The following is a 22,333-nucleotide window of genomic DNA, read 5'->3' on the forward strand; positions in this document are numbered from 1 at the left end:
CCCACATAATTAGGTGATGTGGGACAGATAACACTAAGCCGAGCTGAGTTCGCCGCTCGTGGGACTGTCGTCAACTTTCAGACGGCTATGGTCTTGGGCATTGGGCAATGAACAAAGGAAAACAGACGACGGGAGAGTTGGCCGGGCACGCTGATTGCGGCCACTGGAGTCGGGAACGCAATCGGAGAGGCCCTGATGGCGCATCGGCTCCTAGCTGGGTGCGATCCCCGCGACGCGTTTTCAGTGCAGTCTCTCGCCTTGCTCCTTCCAACTACCTCATTAAAAACTGTGAGCCGGAAGAAAGCTTCAACATCTCATGAAAAGGAGTTTTCCTGATTCTTGTGCGATGCCCGGTGTAGGCATGTTTCTGCATGCTACTCAAGCAGGTTACCTCGAACAATATAAGCCGTGCTTTTAACACATTCCATTTGACAAATCATCCACCCATAACTTCGCGCTGCGTCAATACAAAAGAGATAACTCTTTCCCAGCACCTTTATTTGGTCACCACATCCGTCTGATGCACAGCGGTAATTTGTTGCGGCACACATGGAACGGTGTATCAGATAGTATATCGCCACAAGTCGTGCTCATCACTCGTAACAGAACAAGATGCACGGCACAGCAGTCCCATAAAACCTCCAATCGAGTTCATTGGTCACAATGGAGACAAAACAGAAGCATAATGTTAAATTCAATATGGTTGAGTCCGTCCGTAATATAACTATCTCGTTATCTTTGGGAGATACCCTATATAGTTTGGAAACATCAACATCAACACTTAGAACAATAATAAATCGTAAGTATTCTATCAACGAGTGGGAAGCCAACAATGTGAAAAATACAACTCCCGTCATAACACTCGAGCCAGGCATTGCCAACAGCCTGGCCTCCAGAACAGCACAAAGTAGCGGACAAATACGAGGAATGCTCTTTCAGCTCAACATTAGATGGAGCCTCTCCCATGTCCCAGGACGCAAGAACAAACACCAAAGCAATCACGTCAATATCTACCACGGAGTTGAGCCCTTGGTTCATTAACATCACTCAAATTCATGTCACGGCACTCAAATGTCGCTGAACGACATTCAGCGCGTCTCCTCCCCACCAAATCACCGCCAGCGTAAAACACACTCGGAGTGCCCACCCCAGTTGTGCCGCAGTGACCGCCTCGCAGCGCTAACCTCCATAGGACGTCCTATCGCACTGCTCACACACTGGGAGGCTCAGTAGATTTATAGCCACTGAAACCACTGCACAAACTTCTAGCGACAGTCTCAGTGACAGGATCACATAATTTCTCGGCGTGCGGTGCCGTTAGGTGTTACCGCAGAGTCCAGATGGTCCACCCTCCCCTCCTGCCCACAGCTAGACTCAGCCGGGCGGTTTGTCGCCGAGTCGCTCCTGGGAGCGTCTGAGCGGGTCGCCAGCCCCGTCCTGCAGGGTGGTATCCGCCGCCGCTGCCGTGACGGCAGGCGGGACCGCAGCCCGGACTAGCCGCTGAGATCCGGGCCGCCGGGCCGGACAGGTCGGCAGGCTGATAGAGGACGGGGTGCGGCCGCCGCAGCGACCAGCCGGGTCACCGCGGTGCCACAGCTACCGGACCGGCCGGCCGGCAACCGAGACCGCAGACCGCAGCGGCGAGGAAGGCGTCACCTCAATTATGTGGGGAGTGCCGGCCCGGGTCAGACTGCGGCCTGGTCAGCATACGGTGGTGGTCCCCTGCACGGGATGTCCCAGCACACTCCTGACCGCTCCGATACAAGGCCGCCAACAAAATCGAGGCACAGACGGTCAGCTTCACTTGGAACACAGCTCAGAACTCGGCTGCAGTATCAGTCTCAGCCTTCCTGTCTCAGCCTTCACAACGAAACTCAGTCCCGGGACCATCACACCGAGTCCGATCACCAGCGGGGCGTCAGCTGCTTCCACTGCCACTTCTTGTAGCTGTCGCGCTCATCACAGTCCAGCATCTTCAGCTGCCCCGAGCCTGGGTCCAGCGCCATGCACTTCTTCAAACGACGGTGGAACATGGACTGACTCGTCTGAAAAAAAAATGGGAGGTAAAATATCAACGGAAGCCCTCAAAAGGAACACACACCTTTTGACCGAAGCGATAGAGTGGGATAGACTCGGAAAACTTAGGGCACCATCGACAAACTAGCTACTGCCGCATAACATAAAAGGCAACATCACGACCCACAAGACACTTATATTCCACCCCACCCCTCCATCCATCCCAACGAAACGTCGTAGTTCGTCGCCACCCACCTCGCTGTACTGCCAGTGTCCGTCGACGGTGCCGAGCCGGCAGAAGGCCAGTTTGACCGTGTGCCCGTCGGCCTCGACGCAGCGCTCGCCGACGGCCAGCTGGCCGGCCGAGTTGAGTCGGATCAGCTGGTTGTTGCCGTAGCCGTGGCACGGCGAGACGCCCATGTTGGTGGGCGCCGGCTGGCCCATCGTGTCCAGACACCGGCCGTCCGCAGAGTTACGCAGCTGCACGAGGACGGGAATGGCGTGATAGGGGCACTGTACGCTCACAATGCGTCTGTTACCTTATTATCATATTGCACCGTAAAAAGGCAGTTAATTTATTTGCGTAAATGTGCGTTAAAAAGGCACGCAACGAGAAATGTTTGCGACATAGGGGGAGTAGTTATAAATTATTATATAAAATACAAAATTGGACACAAAAAGGAAGAAGCAACAACGTAAGCATTTAAAATCTGTAAGGTACAAAAGAAAAAAAATACTTACCTGCAGATCAACCGTCACCAATTAGTACCCAGCAACCAACACCAGAATGTCATGCGTTTTATGGAATGATCCATAAAATAGTCTCAGCCAGAATACATTAAAAATTGCAAAATAAATCAACAATCAATTCCAAAGTCAGAGCTAATAACTGGAAGCAGGCCATAAATGCTATTTTTTGCTACACTGGCTCCATATTGTTATGATACGGGCCCGCACCCCCCGTTATGAGAAGGGCCCGGCCTTGGCCCGCCGAGCGGCCGCCGGCCGGCGCCGGCGGAGAGCGGGCAGTGTCGAGCGAGCCGTCAAGGTGTGCGTGCCGTCCGAGCCGGCAATATACGTACAGAGCGGTGCGTGTCGTGTCAGTGCGGACTGAGGATCCGGCGGGCGCAGAACAGAACATGGCGCGGTCGGTAGTGTGATCGGTAGCGTGCGACACCGATTCCGAGATACATTGAACTACGTGCAGCCGTGTCGGATCGCTCGCGTCAGTGATGGCGGACAACGCACAACTCGAGCGCCTGACGGCGCTGTTGGCCCAGCAGTCGGAGCAGGCAGCGCAGCGGGAGGAGCGGCTCGCCGAGCAGGCGGCGCAGCGGGAGGAACGACTCGCAACCATGCTTGAGCGGGCGCTGGCGAACCAGGTGCAACAGCCGATCGCACGGAGCGAGACGGCCGTCACCGAGAGCAGACAGCCCGCTGCAACGCCAGCGAAACTCCCGTCGAGCGCTATCTCGACGCCGCACCTGACCTCCTCCGCGTCCCTCAAGGAGTTCGGCACGTGGCGCCAGAAGTTCGACGACTTCAGGCTCCTCACTCACCTGGAGATGTTGCCTATCGCGGAGCAGAAGGCGGCCCTGATGTCACTGCTCGACGACGAGTGGACGCGAACGCTGCGATATAGCCTCCAGATCCCTTCGGAAGCCGACCTGAAGACAGTGATCGACACGATGGAGGCTCATCTGCGTGGTCAACGCAGCATCATCCTCGACAGACGAGACTTCTACTCGCGAGTGCAAGAACCGGATGAGACGTTCGACGATTTTGTATCGTCTATTAAGGAAATCGCCGCGTATTGTGACTTTTGCGATAAGTGTGCTGACGATCAGTACCGTGACAGGATCGTGGTCGGCATTCGTGACGAGGAGGCGCTGAAGCGTATGCTGCATGAGCCGAAGCTGACGCTGCAGAGGGCGGTGGACATTTGTCGTGCGTGTGAGTCGGCGAACGCGAACAGTGCCGCAATTCTCGGCGAGCCGGCTAACGTGACAGCATTGTCGGCGTACCGTCGGTCGCGTGCCCATCCATGCTCCAACAGTGCGCGTCGAGACGACCCCTGCCGACGCTGCGGTCGGGCTCGACACGCTGACGGCGTGCGCTGCCCTGCGATGGATGCAGCATGCCATGCATGCGGAGGCTCCGGTCACTTCGCAACGGTGTGCGCCAACCAGCCGCCCGACCGCGGTCCCCGGGGCGGCGGCCGTGGCTGGCAGGATGCCAGATCACGTGACCGCGCGGCCGGCGACCAGCCGCCCGGCCGTGGCCGGTCAAGGTTACGCCGCGGGCGGGGCACGGGTCCTGGCGCGGCGCCGGCAAACGCGGACGCGGCCGGTGACCGACCCGAAGTTCGACAAATCGTCGGAGATATCTACGTGGACCAACTGACTGCACGCCGCACGCCGCGGATCAGGGTGACACTCGTCCATTCGACGGGATCGTCGGCCGTGTTATGCATGCCTGATACCGGGGCGGAAGCTACGGTCATGGGCGCTGACATGGCTGCGTCCCTGGGTGTCGCAACGAAGATGACCGGGTCGGTAGGCGGCGAGATCAAGTTTTCGTCAGCCGGGAGCACGCCGCTGACCTGCATCGGCCAATTCAGCGCCACGGTGACCTTCGGCGACTGCCAGACCGCCACAACAGTGTATGTGTTGCGAGAGGTCACCGGATTCCTGCTCGGCTGGTGTGACTCCGTGCGTCTGCGGATCCTGCCCGCCAATTTCCCGGCCCAGATCCCTGTCAACATCTGGCGCAGTCAGTCCGTTCCAGACCAAAGCCGCGGCAGCCACGTCCGCTCACAGTCGATCAGCTCGCGGCCTCTGCAGCGACCCGACCGTCCGCCGGCGCCACCTGTCGACGAACACCTGGCGCCGCCTACTGGTCACCCGCTGCAACACGTGGCCGCGGCCCGGGCGGCGGGCGGCACGGGAACTTCGGCGGGTGGCACGGAAGCCCCGGCAGGCGACACGGGTGCCGCGGCGGGCGGCACGGGAGCCGCAGCGGGCGGCGCTGGAACCACGGCGGGCGGCGCGGGAGCCGCAGGATCCAGCACGAAGCCGTCGTCTCAACAAACAGCGGCCAGTGCCCAGCCTGTATGGGAGCACGAATACGACCCGTCAGACGATGTCATCAGAGGTCATGAGGCGGCCCTGAGACAACAATTCAAAGACGTGTTCGACGGCAATGAGACGCTCTGCGAGATGGCTGGTGGCCCGATGGTCATCGACCTGACAGACGACGCAGTCCCCACGGCTCTCACCGCTGCCAGAAACATCCCATACTGCTGGAGAGAGGAAATAAAGAGCCAGCTCGACGACTTGGTCGCCAGAGGGATCGTGGCCCCGGTGAACTACCCTACGGAGTGGTGTCACCCCATGGTACCAATTGCAAAACGCCAGGGAGGAGCCAGACTGGTCGTGGATATGACCGCCATCAACAGATTCGTGAAGAGACCTGCCTACCCCGTGAGACCGATTCACGACGCAGTGGCGTCTATCGACGGGGACGCGCGGTGGCTGACCACGCTGGATGCCGCTATGGGATACTTTCAGGTCCCGATCGCCGAGGAATCGCAAGACCTCACCTGTTTCATAACTCCATGGGGCCGGATGAAGTTCCTCAGGGCCCCGATGGGTCTCATCTCGTCAGGTGACGAATACAACAGGCGGGGCGACGCAGCACTCGGAGATATACCGCGAACGCTGAAAATCGTGGACGATCTGCTGCTGCACGACGCGACCTACAGCGCCCATCTCTCTCACGTGGTCGCGGTCCTCAGACGCTGCCGAGAGACAGGCATCACTATCAACCCGCGCAAATTCCAGTTTGCGCGGCCGTCGCTGGACTACTGCGGCTACCGCATCTCGGAACAGGGCTACACGGTTGACGACCGCAAGCTGCAAGCGATCTCTGAGTTCCCGCGGCCGGAGAATCTCACCGATCTCAGATCGTTCCTGGGACTCACCAATCAGTTGGCCGACTTCTCAGCAGACATCGCCAGTGCAGCTCAGCCCCTCAGAGACCTGCTCAAGCAGCACACCGCCTGGAGATGGACTGAGCAACATGAAGAGGCATTCAAGGACGTCAAGAGAGCGCTGGTGTCGCCACCCGTTCTGGCCTTCTTCGACCCGCAGCTGCCTACCAAGCTTCAAACGGACTCTGCACGAACCCGCGGTCTGGGTTTCGTTCTCCAGCAGCGCCACGGAGACACATGGAAGATGGTGCAGTGCGGCTCCCGCTTCCTTACAGATACAGAGTCAAGATACGCGGTGGTGGAGCTGGAGTGCCTGGCCTGCCTGTGGGCCCTCCGCAAGTGCCACATCTTTCTGGCAGGACTTCCACAGTTCGACCTCATCGTGGATCACCGCCTCGTCCCGATGGATCACCTCTCGTCCCGATCCTCAACTCCAAGAGGTTATCAGAGATCGACAACCCTCGCCTCCAGCGGATGCGGGAGAAAATGTCGATCTACAGCTTCACTGCTGTGTGGCAAAAGGGAGCCTCACACTGCATCCCGGACGCCCTGTCACGCGCTCCAGTCTCCGATCCAGCAACGGGAGACGAGGTCGCGGAGGTGACGGAGGCACTGCACGATGCCGTGGTCGCTACTCTGAGCGCGACCTCCGAGGACGGTGTCCTAGTCGCTCCGCTCCAAGACCGGACTCTGGACTCGGTTCGGGCGGCAGCCGCCCGCGATCCCGAGTACCGAGCCCTCCGTGACGTCATCCTGGCAGGATTTCCCGACCACCGACACGAAGTGGCACCGGCTCTGCGGCCGTACTGGGGTGTCCGCTCAATGCTGGCGGTCGACGACGGGCTCATCGTCTACGGAGCGAGGCTCGTGATTCCGGCCAGTCTACGCCGCAACGTTCTCGACCGACTACATGATTCTCACCAAGGAATGGAGAAAACCAAACGCCGCGCACGGCTGTCCGTGTACTGGCCAGGGATTGACCGGGACATATGCAACACCGTCTCTGCATGCCAGAGCTGCAGGCAGCTCGCTGCCAGTCACAGCAATGAGCCCTTATGGATGGAAGACGATCTCCCCAGCCGCGTTTTCGAATCGGTATCAGCAGATTATTTTTATGTCGCCGGCCGGACCTACCTCGTGTACGTGGACAGACTGTCAGGCTGGCCGTATGTAACGGTCTGCCCCAGGACAGCCTCGGCGGACCACCTGGTGAAGCAGCTGCGGCGGCTGTTCTCTCAGACGGGTGTTCCCACCGTACTGCGGACAGACGGCGGACCGCAGTTCGCCTCCTCCACGCTCCGGCGATTTCTGGACCGGTGGGGAGTCCGCCACGAGATGTCATCCCCACGGTACCCGAGATCCAACGGTCACGCCGAGGCTGCCGTGAAAACGGTGAAGAAAATAATCGTGGCTGCCTCGGCGAGCGGACGGCTGGACGACGATCAGCTCGACCGAGGTCTCCTCGAGCTGCGAAACACGCCACGGGCCGACGGCAGGTCACCAGCCCAGACGCTGTTTGGTCATCCGCTGCGGTCAGGCGTGCCGACCCATCACCGAGCATACGCACCTGAATGGCAGCGCGCCGCCGACGCGTGCGACGCGAGGGCGGCCGACCTCCGAGACGACGTACAGCGCCGTCACGACGCCACAGCGCGCCCCCTCTCTGGACTGCGCGTCGGCTGCCGCGTCGACGTGCAGAGCACCGAGAACGGCCGCTGGGACCGTACGGGTGTGATCGACGGCGTGGGACAGCGCCGCACCTACCTTGTAAAGATGCCAAGCGGACGCATATATTGGAGAAACAGGCGTTTCCTGAGACCACACCGCCCGATGTTGGCCAGCGGCGCGGAGCCGCAGCCACCGGAGGTTCCCGGCGCGGCGCGGGCGCCGCCGACCCGGCGGGAGGCGCTGCGGCAACCGCCCACCCGCCGAACGGCGGCGGCGCGAGCGGCGGAGCCCCGTCAAAGTGGTCGCCAACGTCGTGAGCCGCAGCGACTGCAAGTCCGCTGGGACACCAACACATATGACTGATAGCGTGTGCACGCTACAAATGCCCCGACATGTGTTTTGTTACTGTAACTGCATTTCGTTGTATCGCGCGATAGTTCTCGTCTTCCTTGATGGATGCTTCGCTTAACGGAGATTACTTTTGTTTGAAGACATTCGTCTAACATATCAAGGTATGCTTTTGTTAGAGCGAAGGTCTTGGGGGGAGGTGTTATGATACGGGCCCGCACCCCCCGTTATGAGAAGGGCCCGGCCTTGGCCCGCCGAGCGGCCGCCGGCCGGCGCCGGCGGAGAGCGGGCAGTGTCGAGCGAGCCGTCAAGGTGTGCGTGCCGTCCGAGCCGGCAATATACGTACAGAGCGGTGCGTGTCGTGTCAGTGCGGACTGAGGATCCGGCGGGCGCAGAACAGAACACATATCAAATAATTAGGGGAAACCACGAACTGTAGAGTGTAGATGTCAGCATATGATCATTTCGCTGAACGTTTAAAGGTAGTGTGCCACCTTCAAATGATTTCCCATTTTATTTTTTCTAGGATAAGAAGCTTCTGTTTTTACCTAATATCGCAAAAAAAAATCAAAAATGGGCCTAAAATAGTGCTTTTTTTTCGCCTAAAAGTTTATCGGTTTTTCGATATGTATAACAACTGTAGTGGGCTGACCTGCAAACAGCGTCGGCAACAATCGCGAATGCGGCGCACATGTGACAATAAGCAAAGGTCATTATAGAGTTACGACGTACGGGAATGAGTTATCAGCTGTCTAATCGTAGACAACACAATGTCGAATTTAAACTGTAAGCCTGTATTGGTATTGTTTCTTTAATTTGGCTGTCGAACATTAATTTATGGTTTGAAATATTATTTTATGTAAAATAACTGATATGAACAGCCGTCTCTAAAGTTATGACCCCATCTCACCACATGAAGTGGCAGAAATGACAATGATCAGCTGACGCATTTTACTTGGCCGAAGTCAGAGCGCGCGCCCCGACGCACCACCACCGCACCACAAAGTATAAGCAGAAGCCGCGCCCAAAGCCAGGGCCCCGGTAACGTGAGGTAGCCGAGTCGGGGCAGCGTGCGCTGACCCAAGCCGGGGCCGCGGCTTTGGGCGCGGTCTACCGCATCCCCGCGGACAGCCCCGGGCTATCACATGACACCGGGAGGACGCGCGGCCCCGGCTTGGGTCAGCGCACGCTGCCCCGACTCGGCTACCTCACGTTACCGGGGCCCTGGCTTTGGGCGCGGTCTACCGTACCACCTATCAGGCGTGTTCGAAACCGCAGGAGATGATGATGAACGGGTTTATCGAAACTTGATTGGATGAGCCTATCGGTAATAGCGATTTCAGTGTGTGCATTTATTGTTCATAGTGGTGTGAAATGTGGTTGGGGTACGACCGACAACCCGTCGGGGCGAATTTCGCACTGGGGTACTCAAAATTTGAAGAATTTAAGACGTTTCCATGCGTTTTGAAGGTATGGATAAGTTCTAAAAATCCGGTTCTCCTTATCTGGGCCATTAACTCCATACGGTCCAGCAAAGCTGGCACACTACCTTTAACCATAGCACGATTGCCTTGAACATCATGGCTAACGTACAAGGCCAAAAAGGGTTAACTTGTTCATTTGTAACTTAACCACCAAATTATTTGTCATCAGGGTTGTGGAAGGGTTCGACTCGGATCATAGGACTGATGGAGTAGTCACATGAAAAGCATACGACGACAATTACCAACCATTTTCCATATTAGGAGTCCCCAACGTCAAAGACTATTCAAGAGCCGTGGACAGGTGGCCCAATTTTACCCAGACTGACTTGATGATTACATTTCCATGCAACAAGCCAACCAATTACAGGTGTTTTATGCCCTCACCGGCGATTCACTCAGCGGCAGCGATGGAGACAGGAACGTCCATTCTCTTTGACCACTGTTTCCAAATCCGTTATTTCTAACTCCGTTATCTCGGGGAGCGGCCATAAAGGTTAAGTCAGAGGAGCAGAGTATATATCACCGGGACAAGATAAAAACGACAGGCTCTCACAGGGTTAAGGGCACAGGCAGGCAAAGGGAAATGAAAGAAAAATACTGACCAATATGACATCATTAAACTATCACGAAAGGCATAATTTATAGGACCGACATCAGTAAATCCGCTGCATTTTGCGATAACCAGGGGTTGGGAGAAGCGGACCGCTAGGGCTGGTGCTGAGCTCCCACCACCGGTTCACCTTGAATTCAGAAGACGGATGGCGGTGATAACTGCTGCTGTCACCATAATGTTGATTGGAAAGTGGCACATCAATAAAGCGGAATGTAAATGCATGCGATGAAATTAACCACAAACACATGGGGGGAAGGGTGTTGGCGTTATTGGCGATGGCATGAATAACACCTGTCGTTCAGCTTAACCCGCGCCGTGCTGGGGGGGGGCGTTTTTACGCCCCCCCCCCTCAGGTTTTTCGCGAATATCTCAAAAACGGCGGCGCGCAGCGCCACCGTTTTTGGTACACGTGTTCCTACATCATTTCCGCACATGTTGTGAAAATTTCAGACCTAGGCCGTTCAAGGTCAGGTCACCAGGTCACGTCAAGTGACCTTACCTCAGAAAAAGTTCAAAGGCTCGCTATAGCTACACCGACTGAACGATCACTTTGAAACTTTCAGCGATTGATATGAGTAACAGTATGTATAAAATGTATATCTCGGATTTTTGATATCTGTGACCTAAGGTCAGGTCAATTTTGCGACCTCTCCATTATAAGTCAATGGGAGAAAATTGAAATGCGCCTCTTTTGGACGAATATCGTTCAAAACGCTCTCAAACATCGGTTCATAGGTAAACATGACACACTGAATAGGAAAAATGCACCTGTGACCCCTCTGTGTGCCCCTGAGGTCATCTCAGGTCATGAACGGTCGCCAGCAGTTTTTTGGCTATAACTTTTGATAGAGACGTGCTAGAGCGGTGAAAACACGTCAGATGTGTTCAGCTCGACGATACGGATCGACTGATATGCAACATGACCCTTTTCGGTCAGGTCATGACCTTGACCTGAGGTCAAATTTTCAAAATGACCTTTCAAGGTCAACAAATAGTTCATTCGACGCGTCTCGACGAGAGGAACACGATGCTGGCAAAAGTAATGTCATGGCGCTTATGAGTCAAAAGTTATTGACGAAAAAACGTTTTTCGTAAAAACGGCTATTTTTGGAGCTTTTGCCCTCTGGAGGCTAAACCGTTGACCTGAGGTCAAATCTGAGAACATTACTCAGAAAGGTCTGTAAAAGGGCTATCGAATGCGCTTTTCCGCGGCGCTGTAGCTCTATCGGTTCCCGAGATAGCCGTTTCCAAAATGTTGAAATAGTCAACATTTTACCTTTGGTGACCTCTGGTGACCTGACCTTTGACCTGACCCAAAAAATGACCGAAGTGTTTTCGTCCTTATTTTTGACGCTCTTTCGATTGCCGCTTACCGCGTGTCGCTACGTGGCCCAGGAGCCGAGTTAGACGGGGGGCGTGAAAACGCCCCCCCCCCCCCCCCCCCCCCCCCAGCACTCGGCGGAAAGTTCAGGCCACCAGCACGGCGCGGGTTAAGGAAACAGCTACCATGCCAGCTTTCGATTCAACCCTCATGCAGATAAAATATTGAAGTTTAACAAATGAGGCGTCATGCAGGTTATTTAAATAGATAATCTGCCTTCAGTCTCATCTTGTCAGTAAGCGCCGGATCAGAAGTGTCACAATGATGACTTTACATTTTCTTGCTCTGAATAAACAACATTATTTCTTTATAAAAAAAAACACCTGGCCGACGCGACGTATAAAGACAAAATTATCCAGCCCGAGTTACCAGGTACCAGGTAACTGGTCTCGAGATCTCACCACCGCTCTTACCTCTCCCCAATTTCTATCCCTTTTCCAGCATTCCAACTATCCCCCGCCGATCACATTATCCCCCTCACCTCTCCCAGTGTGACCAATACACCCACTAAACTCTCCCCAGTGAATGTCGGGCGGCAGCTTCCAGTGTCCCCACCCGGCCTCCTCTTTATCTCCCCAGTGTCCCTCTATCTCCCTCACCTCTCCCCAGTGTATGTTGGGCGGCAGCTTCCAGTGTCCCCACTATCCCCCTCACCTCTCCCCAGTGGATGTTGGGCGGCAGCTTCCAGTGTCCCCACTATCCCCCTCACCTCTCCCCAGTGTATGTTGGGCGGCAGTTCGGGGAACTTCTCCACCACGTCGTACGCCACGTTGTCCATGAACCACTGGAAACTCTTGCACTTGTTGCGCTCCTTGAAGGCCAGCTGCTCAGAAATGTCGCCGTGGTCCAGGAAGCGCGCCATCGGCTCGCGCGTGTAGAAGAACTCCTTGTGTTTCTCGTCGAACCAAGTCTCGATCACTCGCTTGTAGTTCTGGGGAAAGAGCAGAGACGGCATCTTAGATCCAATTACACCCGCCACAGGCAACACACAGCGTGCGGCCCTGCAAGGCCGCGATCATCACGCCATCTGCTCGGCTGAGCTCTCCGATTGAATTAGCCTGATCGGCCGGCAACCTAACGGTAACAAGGTTTAGGGTTATGCATGAGCCAAGTTGTTATCACTATTATTTCATCGAAAGTAGGGTAAATACTAAATATACACAATATTCCAACATGGGATGGTTCATTTCAGAAAATCAAGCTGACATGAAATCCTATATCAAAGACAACCCAAGTTTTACGACGACTGAAGACACCCATCGCTCGCTAGCAATCGATCAAAGTCAAAGAGTAGCGTTCCTTACGATAGTGATAAGCGGTCCCTTCTTCTTCTTGGCGAGCTCGCCGAAGCTGTAGGGCATGAAGCCTCGGTAAACGTGTCCGACTCGGGAGCAGGGCACCCACACGATGCTGCCACCGCACTGCCAGATCTGAGGGCGCAGAGGCACTGTCACACAGGGCACGGAGATTTACACAGGAGCGGGAGCAGGGCACCCAGACGATGCTGCCGCCACACTGCCAGATCTGAGGGAGCAGAGGCACTGTCACATACGGCGGGGATATTTACATACACGGGATCGGGAGCAGGGCATCCAGACGATGCTGCCACCACACTGCCAGATCTGAAGGAGCAGAGACACAATTACTATCTATAGTGAGCCCAGTTGGGTAATACGAGATATGAGGGTTGCACTCAAGGCCATATATAGGTTGCACTAAGGCACTAAGGCATCACAATAGGCTTACTGAAAAATTGCGACAGTTTGCAAGAAAAGTTCACGTGAATGAGGAAGCAGCCATCCAATGATTTAGGATGTCACTTCCCGAGAACTCTGTCTCGATACACAAGTTTGTCACGCTCGCGTCCACCGGCGGCCGGCGGTACCTTGAACGACAGCTCGAAGTTTTCTCCGCCCCAGACGAGCAGGCCGGGATCGTAGGCGCCCAGCTCCAGGAAGTAGGAGCGGTCAATGGCGAACAGACCGCCCGCGTGCGTCGGCGCCCTGCGGCACACAGTCATAGTCGGTCAAGGTCAGTCCAACATAGTCAGCTGTGACACAGTTAGCTACATGTGCAGTACGTGAAACACGATGAAGAAATCTAAAAAAAGGTATCGTTTCAACTTTCCTCATTCTACAGTTTACCTTCGGTATTCTTCTTCAATGTCGACATTTAAAATGGATAATTCGACCCATTCGTAAAAGCATCTAACGACATGATTGTTATTTCGCAGAGCCAGACTGTTTTGTTATTAATCCAATAGGATTGCCCCACCTAATTAATCCACACCTCTCCACGGTTTAAATCTCCGAGTCCTGACCCACCTGTATGGCTCTGATCTGTGCGCGTGCTGCTTGCTCTCCTGCTCGGGAATGTCGTTCTCTTTGTAGAGCATGCCCCACTCAAAGATGCCGCGGAAACGGGACGTCCACTGGTAGACCGGGCGGTACTCGAACGTGCTGTGATCCACGCCGTCAATGATCGGAACAGTCATCCGCGTCCTGACGGAGCGAGAGAAGAGGGGTGACGGTCAGTGGGTGGGGGGCGTCAAACTTGGAAACGCAAACGCAACGACTCGCTGAAAAAGTTCAACCTGAACAACCGGGTTTTAGTCGGTCTAAACGGAAATCAAAAGTGAAGTCGCATGTTATACGCATTTCAATGTCCTCTTATTATCCGATTATCTTATTATCTATATCTTGTCTTATTATCCTATATCTTGCCGTTTTCATTACGTGTCTGTCTCGCACACCTAACCAGCACGATGTGCGTTTTTGCCCCCCCCCCCCCCCACCTCTCACCACCACCCACACCTGTCCAGGGCGATAGACATCAGCAACTCCTCCCCAACTCCCACCACCAGCGGCCCGCATCTGTCCCTTCTACCACCCCCAGTGCTGGAAATGAGGCCGCTTTCTGGTCCCGGCGTTTTATTATCCGGGTGAGTTCGCCCCGTCTAGCGCTTAGCCTTTCGGGACCCTCTCAGAGCCGCGGTTGTTTTCGCCGCTCGGCCCATTCGAGATGCAAAGTTGATAGTCGCACGAAGTTTATTTGGGGCCTCTGAATATACGACTTCGAAATTAATCGATTTTACAAAACCTTTTACTTTCATCTATATGCATACATTTAACAGTAACTCCAGACTAGACTGGTTTGGCTGGCCCTAAATAAGCTTCGTGTGACTATTAACTTTGCATCTCGACTAGGGCGAGCGGCGAAAACAACCACGACCCTGAGTGGGTCCCGAAAGGCTAAACTGAAACGCTGGACGGGATTAACCCGCGAGGAGAATAAAACGCCGGGACCAGAAAGCGGCCTCATTTCCAGCACTGCGGTCCCCCCCCCCCCCCCCCCCCACCACCACCACGTCCACCCCAACACAAGCAGTCGCACCTGTTCAGTGCGATGGGCGCCAGTAACCCCCCGCCCGTTACCACGCATGGCCAATGCACCGAGCCCTGGTACCCCCTATCCCCCTCTCTTCCTGTCTCACCTATTCGGTGCGATGGACGCTAGTAACCCTCCCCCTTACCACACACGGTCAATGCACCGAGCCCGTACACCCCGTCTCCGTCCCACCTGTCGAGAGCGATGGGCGCCAGCAGGGGCGGCAGCCAGTTGGCGTTGACCTCGCAGTGGGCGTCCAGGAACACGATGACCTCGCCGGTGGCCAGCTGGGCGCCGCGCGTCCGGGTCCGGATCAGACCCTCGCGCTCCGTGTTACGGTGCAGCTTCACCCGGCCGTCGAACTGACGGATGTGGGTGACCAGCTTCTCCTTCAGGTCCTCTGGAAGGGTCAGAGAGGGGAGTGGGTCACGAATTTCTCTATCAGTCCTCTGGAAGGGTTAGAGAGGGGTGTGGGTCATTAACTTCTCCTTCAGGTCCTCTGTAAGGGTGCGGCTCAATGTAAGGATGGTGACGGAACAGCAGCCTGTCTATCAGGTCGGCTAAAACCTAGAGAGGCAGCCCAGATTAATAAGGGGACGGCGACAAAAAACCGACACCAGCTTCTTCCACAAGTTCTATGGAGTATCGAAGGGCTGCGGTCATTGAGGTAGCGATTGTTTGCATCCATTACCGACTACCGAGACCCGCGGCACGGACAACACTATGGTCGCTTTTATCGCATACAACAAAAATGGGATAAAGACACTGTAAGCAGGCCCGAGGACGCCGTCAAAGCTAGCCGTGGCCCAGTACTGGCGGCTGACACAGGACACTCCTATCTGCCTGACACTATAAGTGATCCAATGATTAGCGTTTGGGCCGGCATCCCTAGACGATGATAAAGAATACCTACTGAAGCATCAAAATCAAGACAAAGTCTGCTGTGAACTTCTATGAATCCCATAGGAAAACAATACACCCCAAAAAGTCGCACACCGGCCGCCCTCATCCTCATCCCCATCCCCAAAGTGTACCAATATTCCCTCACCCACCCACCGCTCCGTGACCCCACCTTTGTCACTGAAGTCGTCCACCAGGATGATCTCGTGCAGCAGTTTGGCCGGCGATCCGTTCACCACGCTGTGTACGGTGCGCATCAGCGTCGACCAGCCCTCGTTGTGGAAGACGATGATGACCGAGGTGCTCGGCAGGTCCTCCGGGTAGTCCCAGTGCTTACACCTGACGGGGAGGGGGAGGTGGGCGGGTAGTCCTAGTGCTTACACAGTTACACCTGACGGAGGAGAAGGTGAGCGGGTAGTCCCAGTGCTTACACCTGATGGAGGGGGAGGGAGTTAGTAGCACAGGAAATAGATGAAATGGGCAAGGCATGTGTGGGAGTGGTGGTGATGACGACATAGTACAGGGTGATCGAAAAAAAGTGTCACCCCTAACTTAAAATCTACATAACTCGCGACTGATAGGTCGGATGACTTCGCGCCAGGCAGCATCGGAAAGAGCAGGCAATTTCTTTGCAATTGAATGTATTCATGATTGTTTTCTATTCCAAATCATGTCCCCATGGGCTCAAAAACCAGTCAATGTGCGGCTTTCACGTGAAACGAAATTCACCGAACGGGATCGGACACCGCTGAACGAGAACAATGAGTATCGTAACTCAACATGACACACACCTTACACATTACACATGGAGTGTATGTTGTTCACTGCAGACTGTTTCTCAGCTGACCTTAGACTCGTCTTCACTCGAAGTCGAGTCGGTGCTCGAACCGACCGCCACCGCAGGCGATGCACGCCTAGGCGTTTTGGGAAGGCCTCGATTGCCTTTATCTCCTGACGCTGGGAGATCTTAGCCCGACACACCTGCAGCCGCTCTCTCAGGTGGTCTAGATCACGGATCTTCACGCCGCGGTACACGAGCCTCTGCAGTTCTCCCCATACGAAAAAGTCCATCGGGTTTAGGTCAGGACTTTTTGGAGGCGACGCTTTTGAACACGCCAAATTGCGTCCTTAACATACTTTTTGAATAGCTACATCTTCGTTTGCGGCATAAACCATGCATATTTACATCCATTCGAAAGGAAATTGTATGCTCTTTCCAATGCTGCCTGGCGCAAAGTCGTACGACCAACCAATCGCGAGTTATATGGCTTTTAAATTAGGGGTGACACTTTTTTTCGATCACCCTGTAGTTACTAATTGCTTACAACAAAATTAGGTTGCTTTAATTTATGACTTCTAAATTTGTTTTGCTTGGCTGTTTCGCCTAAACATCATTCTCCTAAAACCGTGATGAAAATTACGTGTGCCAAGTGTCAGTTACAACCGATCGACCAGGAAATTACAGACCAGTTAATTGACGGGCAAATCACGTAAACAAATGATACTCAGAATAAGCCTGCTTGCAAAATTAACCGCAGTTTATCATCAGAACTAAACATGCGCCACCAGATATTCTACGTGTTTAAAGCGTGTCAGTTGCTTCCCGTGATCACTTCTCCCTCTCCTTCACCACGACGGACCGGTACAGGCCGCAGCTCTAAATCTCCTCCTCTCCCTCACCCTCACCTCACCCACTCGCTTCCCCACTCCCTGCGCCCGTACTCACTCGGGGTCCCTGGTGTCGGGCACGCTGCGGTCCAGCGAGATCTCGTCCGAGACGGCCATGTTCATGCCGTACTCGTTCTCGCTCTGCGCGGCCAGGTTCTGTTTGGCGCGTGACACGCGGTGCGGCTGGCCGTTCTCGCCGGGACCGGTGCGCTCCCGCTCCGGCGGGGGCTCATAGTTGCCTGGCTTGTTGGCATTGTAGACGGGCGGCGAGACGACGCGTCCGCTGGTCAGCTGTGAAATGACAGACAGGGGCATCAGATAAATCGGTGTGTGACTGGAAAGTCAACAATAACATATAAAGCAAAGACAAGCACTTGGTAAAAGATTGTTCAAACACCAGCTTTAAGTTTTTATTGGGAGCTTAATCAATAAAAATTAATTAAATTAAAATTTATAAAAAATTAATAAAATTCATTTGGTAAAACAATCTTTTACCAAATGAATCCGTCCCAGCTCAACAACAACATATATAATCATATCAAAGACAAGCACCCTCTTCAGTGAGGTTAACCAGAGTGATTAGAGTGTATTCTAGAGTGACTGTAAGCGTAGCTCTTGTAGATTTACCAGCTGTAAGGTCATCAAGAGTCTGGGCAAAGAGCCGATGATGTCATGACAACATCCACGAGTTCATGCCACCTGTGACTGGGCTGCTCACCTTGCTAACTCTGGCCTGGATGCTGGGCTCGAGCAGCTGTCCCCTGCGGTCCCCGGGCAGCAGGAAGAGTATGATCAGCACCAGGCAGAGCACGACGGCCGTCAGCTTCAGGACGCGACCGCGGCGCAGCATCACCAGACTCATCCTGCCACCGGTGCCAGAACCCGACAGAGCCTGCCTGTGAAAGGAGCAGCAGCAGCATTGGCATTATGCTAGACTTTCCATTCAAATTATTATCACCATTAAACCTAGCACGGGCCAGGTCAGCTGGTGCCTGGTGGGTCAGTGGTATCATTTGCAACAAGCACTGCTTACCTAGCCCACAGACCATTCAACTATTAAAGCAAAATTCAGGTATGCCTTAAAAATTATCAATAAGGAAAAAACACAATTTTTTGCATCTTCTAAACCATGAAGGGAATATAATGAATAAAATACTCAGTACTCATTACGGAGCGAGCGTAGTCTTCTTTCCTTAGATTAACGGAAATTTCTGAGTAGGTATGAGCGGCCGGCCGGCCGTGCGGACGGTTTTACGAGGCTTATATCTCAGCAACCACTTGACCGATTTACATGCGGTAATTTTTGTAGGGTAGCTTCATTCCTTCTACCAAGTATTGGACTATTTCCGATGCATGTGGGCGACCCCTTATGCATGTGCCAGTGTGCCACGTGCAAAACGAAGAGGTCAGTTTTGTATTTGTTGCAATATCTCGGTAACTACTTGGCCGATTGCGCTGAAAGTTGGCATGTAGGTAGGCACCCACTAGGCAATGCATATTGCATATTCATGTGCCAGAGTTGGGGTGCTGCTGCACATGCGCATGTGCAGGGTTCGTTTCCAGATCTCGAGAACGGCTGGACCGATGGCTCTCAAATTTGGTACACGGTTAGGGACCAGTTAGTAGGGTGCCGCACACAAGTCAGTTGGGACCCATTTTGCATGTGCGCACGTGCAGGGTGCCGCTTCCAGATCTCGAGAATGGCTGAGCCGATTGTGCTCAAATATGGCACATCGCTAGAGACCGGTTAGTAATGTGCCGTGCACAAGTCAGTTGGAGGGCTGGCGCGTCTGGCATTCAGGGTTCCTTCCAATTCCTTTTGGTCCTTCCACCTTGCCTTTTTCTTTCCGACACTAATGGGAACCCAACCAGGTAAGAGAACCAGGTAAGAGAACCCCCGCAAAATTTCCCACGTGCAAGGCTCACCCTCTTGCTAGCTCCGTTAGTCGCCCCAAAAGGTGTTATACTGGTAATATAATTTCAAGTACCCATTTATCATATATAATATTTATATGACCAACTTGGTGGGTAAGTAGCCATGATGAAAACATGAAAATGAAAGTAATTAATTTGGGAGCAATGCTTAAACACATCAATATTGGGGGTCAGGAATTCCTGTGTTTTTATCCTTGGTATTTGTCAAGATAAGGTCAGGGCGGTGTTTCACGGGACGCTGCTACCGCGCGAGCTGACGTCACACTTGCGGTAGTGTTGGAGCAATGGGCCTGTTGATGTTTCCATGGAAACCCAATTTGACACGTGTAAAAGCAGCTTGCTGCTATCACCGGTGAAACAGGGCCCAGATATACAACTGTGATGCTGTTGATATGAATTATATGAAACAGCAGAAATTTTAGGTTGTAGGTTTGTAGGTTCTAGGTTGTAGGTTGGTAGGTTGTAAGGTTGTTAGGATGGATGCAGGCCCAATCTCACCAAATGCGGTAAACTCAATTTGGGGTAAAATACCAAACTACCCCACTCCGTAACTACAAAAATACTACCCCGAAATTAGTTAAACTAGCTTGACAGCTATCAGACAGCCTCTCTGACCGCCCAGCCAGCTCAGCCATGGCAACATGCAGAACAACAGAACAGGTAGGGTAAGTGGCTCCTATGACGCACACTTCCTAAAAGCGCACACCAAGAACTTTTTTAATGTAGTTCCTTCAGCAGAAGCCAGGAACGAAAAAATCAGCTGTCAATCACTTCCAGCGAGAGCGACATTTGTGCTGCGTGTGGACGGCGGTGGGGTGTTGTCGGCTCAAAAGGTGAGTAGTTATGGCGGATATTGTGATTGAGGTGCAATGTTTCTTCAGCAAAAAAGTGCCTGAAGCAATAATGCATGTTTTAAGACGCATGCACTTCTCGCGTAAACCTGAATAGGCCGGAAAGATCGATGGGCACTGACCGGATGGCAATGAAACGGGACTCAGTTTAGGCGTGCATGCTTTACCCAGCATGCGTCAGTGCTGACGGGAGGGGGCTGAATGTCAGGTGTGCGTGTTTAGGGCAACTGGTTCTGCAATGACGCACACTTTCAGTGCTGCAAATGCGCACAGTACATTTGATGATTATCTAGCCTTCTTTCTTACAAGGAACAGCTTATATCACGATGAATTGACATGTTAGGCATTGGCACAGTGTAGAATGCGGCATTGAGCTCCACTCCCGCGGTGGAGCTGGACGCCGGGCCCGGGCGCTCGGCAGGTGAAGCTGGGCCCGGGAGCTCGGCTGGTGACGCCGGACCCGGGCACTCGGCTGGTGACGCCGGGCCCGGGCGCTCGGCAAGTGACGCCAGGCCCGGGCGCTCGGCAAGTGACGCCAGGCCCGGGCGCTCGGCTGGTGACGCCGGGCCCGGGAGCTCGGCTGATGGAACATCTCGTGCTGACTCCGTATCCATGCGGGACGACGAAGAACTAGATAAAAGTCTGCATGACGTGATGCCAACCCCTCGCGTGCAGAGGAAAGGTAAGCGAAGGACAGTAAATAGAGATGCTGTGCTGGTAAAGAGGGCATTGTTTGAGTCCGACGGTAACAAGGAAAAAACAAAGAAAACAGCCAAACATGGACACGTGAAAATAAAACAGGTAAGGTAAAGCCCAATGAAGACCAGTCATCAGGAAGTGAGACGACATGCATATACTGCTGCATGAAGTTCTCACGATCGTGTGAAGAGTGGATACAATGTCAAGTGTGCACTGGCTGGGCATGCGTGCCATGCACTGACGCTGAAACAAAACAGACAAGTTTCACTTGTGACCTCTGCCGACAGTAGATACTGAGTCAGTGAAAAGGTTTCGAGTTCATGATGTGTTCATGATGCGTTCATGTTCATGGTGTGTTTCATGATGTGTCGAGTTCAAAGTTCATGATGTGCTCATGGTGTTCAACTTTAAAATAAAGTGATTTGATCAATACCTCGACATGTTTATTAAACCTGTTGGAATTGTTCTTGTGCGCATTTGAGGCAGCTGAATGTGCGTCATAAGAGCACCAGTGCTCTATTAGCGCACGTCGGACGTTGGTGGAGGTTTTGCCTTATATGTCATAAATGATGAAGGAACGCTGGAACATAAAAGTCAAATCAAGAAAGCAAATGCTTATGAAAACTGCTTGTGACCATTTTATCAGCAAAACAGGTTTCAGTAAGTCTCAAAAGCAGTTTTCCTACTAGGTGTGCGTGATAGGAGCCACTTACCCTACAATGCTGTCTAAGCTTATTAGCAGTCAGTGTTGTGAATTTCTCAAAAGGTAGTTCAGTTGGAGGTATGGAGTCCCACAAGAACAAACATAACGTTGAAAATTATAAATATAAGCACACAAATATATTGTAAGATTGTAACCCCCAAACAATAAAAATAATTCCAAGGGCACCCCTAACCAACCCCTAGCCAAGGCCCTAAAACAACATTGGTTAGGGTCCCCAGCCCCTAACCAAGGTATTTAACCCCCCTAACCTTCTCCGCTGTCGCCGCCGCCGCCTCCACGCCTCCACGTATACAAATCCACAAATAAAGGAAACAGCTGGCGTGTTCAAGATTCTTGAGACTGACCGCTATCGTGAGAGCATATTTACGTCTGGACAACGAGTTGCGTTGGAGAGGCCGGAAATAGTGGCGATTTGAGGACCGCAAGAATGGACCGTCATTGGAATGATTCTTTTTGAAACCGTGCACTGTTTTCGGCCGGAATTTAATAGTTACTACAAAATATTTTGTAATTACGTTTCCACCAAGAATGAATGCCATCAGGGCTAAATTTTTAATACTATTGCATTTTGTCAAGAAGCATATAGTGCTGTTATATTGCAGTTTTAGCGCGTTTGTTACAAAATATGAAGCGAATAAGCGTCAGTGTAATTCATCAACAGTGCCAGA

At 53.3% G+C, this 22,333-nt stretch overlaps 1 protein-coding gene across 2 annotated transcripts; it reads right to left on the minus strand.

The window, feature by feature from the left end:
- Positions 1–481: 481 nt before the first annotated feature.
- LOC122365664 (N-acetylgalactosaminyltransferase 7-like) lies at positions 482–21,966 on the minus strand. 2 transcript variants are annotated; one of them, XM_043337076.1, is made up of 11 exons: positions 21,914–21,966; positions 18,175–18,352; positions 17,515–17,747; positions 15,961–16,127; positions 15,081–15,288; positions 13,826–14,002; positions 13,387–13,504; positions 12,806–12,931; positions 12,211–12,432; positions 2,272–2,496; positions 482–2,045 (listed from the first exon to the last, which is right to left on the minus strand). In XM_043337076.1, exons 2-11 carry the CDS (start codon positions 18,316–18,318, stop codon positions 1,905–1,907), a joined length of 1,761 nt encoding a protein of 586 aa, XP_043193011.1. In that variant the 5' UTR covers positions 18,319–18,352; positions 21,914–21,966; the 3' UTR covers positions 482–1,904. The 2 variants fall into 2 exon arrangements, with proteins under 2 accessions (XP_043193011.1, XP_043193010.1); XM_043337075.1 differs by lacking the exon at positions 21,914–21,966 and adding an exon at positions 21,655–21,682.
- Between the last annotated feature and the right edge of the window lie 367 nt (positions 21,967–22,333).

This window comes from Amphibalanus amphitrite, unplaced genomic scaffold (assembly GCF_019059575.1).
Source record: "Amphibalanus amphitrite isolate SeventyFive unplaced genomic scaffold, NRLGWU_Aamphi_draft 000756F_arrow, whole genome shotgun sequence".
Classification (NCBI taxonomy): Eukaryota; Metazoa; Arthropoda; class Thecostraca; order Balanomorpha; family Balanidae; genus Amphibalanus; species Amphibalanus amphitrite.

Excerpts from the sequence above, each read along its gene's own strand:
- LOC122365664 (XM_043337076.1), bottom strand. The coding sequence starts at position 18,318 with ATGAGTCTGGTGATGCTGCGCCGCGGTCGCGTCCTGAAGCTGACGGCC. Across the intron at positions 15,289-15,960 it reads GGACGACTTCAGTGACAAAG|AGGACCTGAAGGAGAAGCTG; the intron begins GTGGGGTCACGG and ends TGACCCTTCCAG. Across the intron at positions 2,497-12,210 it reads CCAACATACACTGGGGAGAG|CTGCGTAACTCTGCGGACGG; the intron begins GTGAGGGGGATA and ends GTCCTCGTGCAG.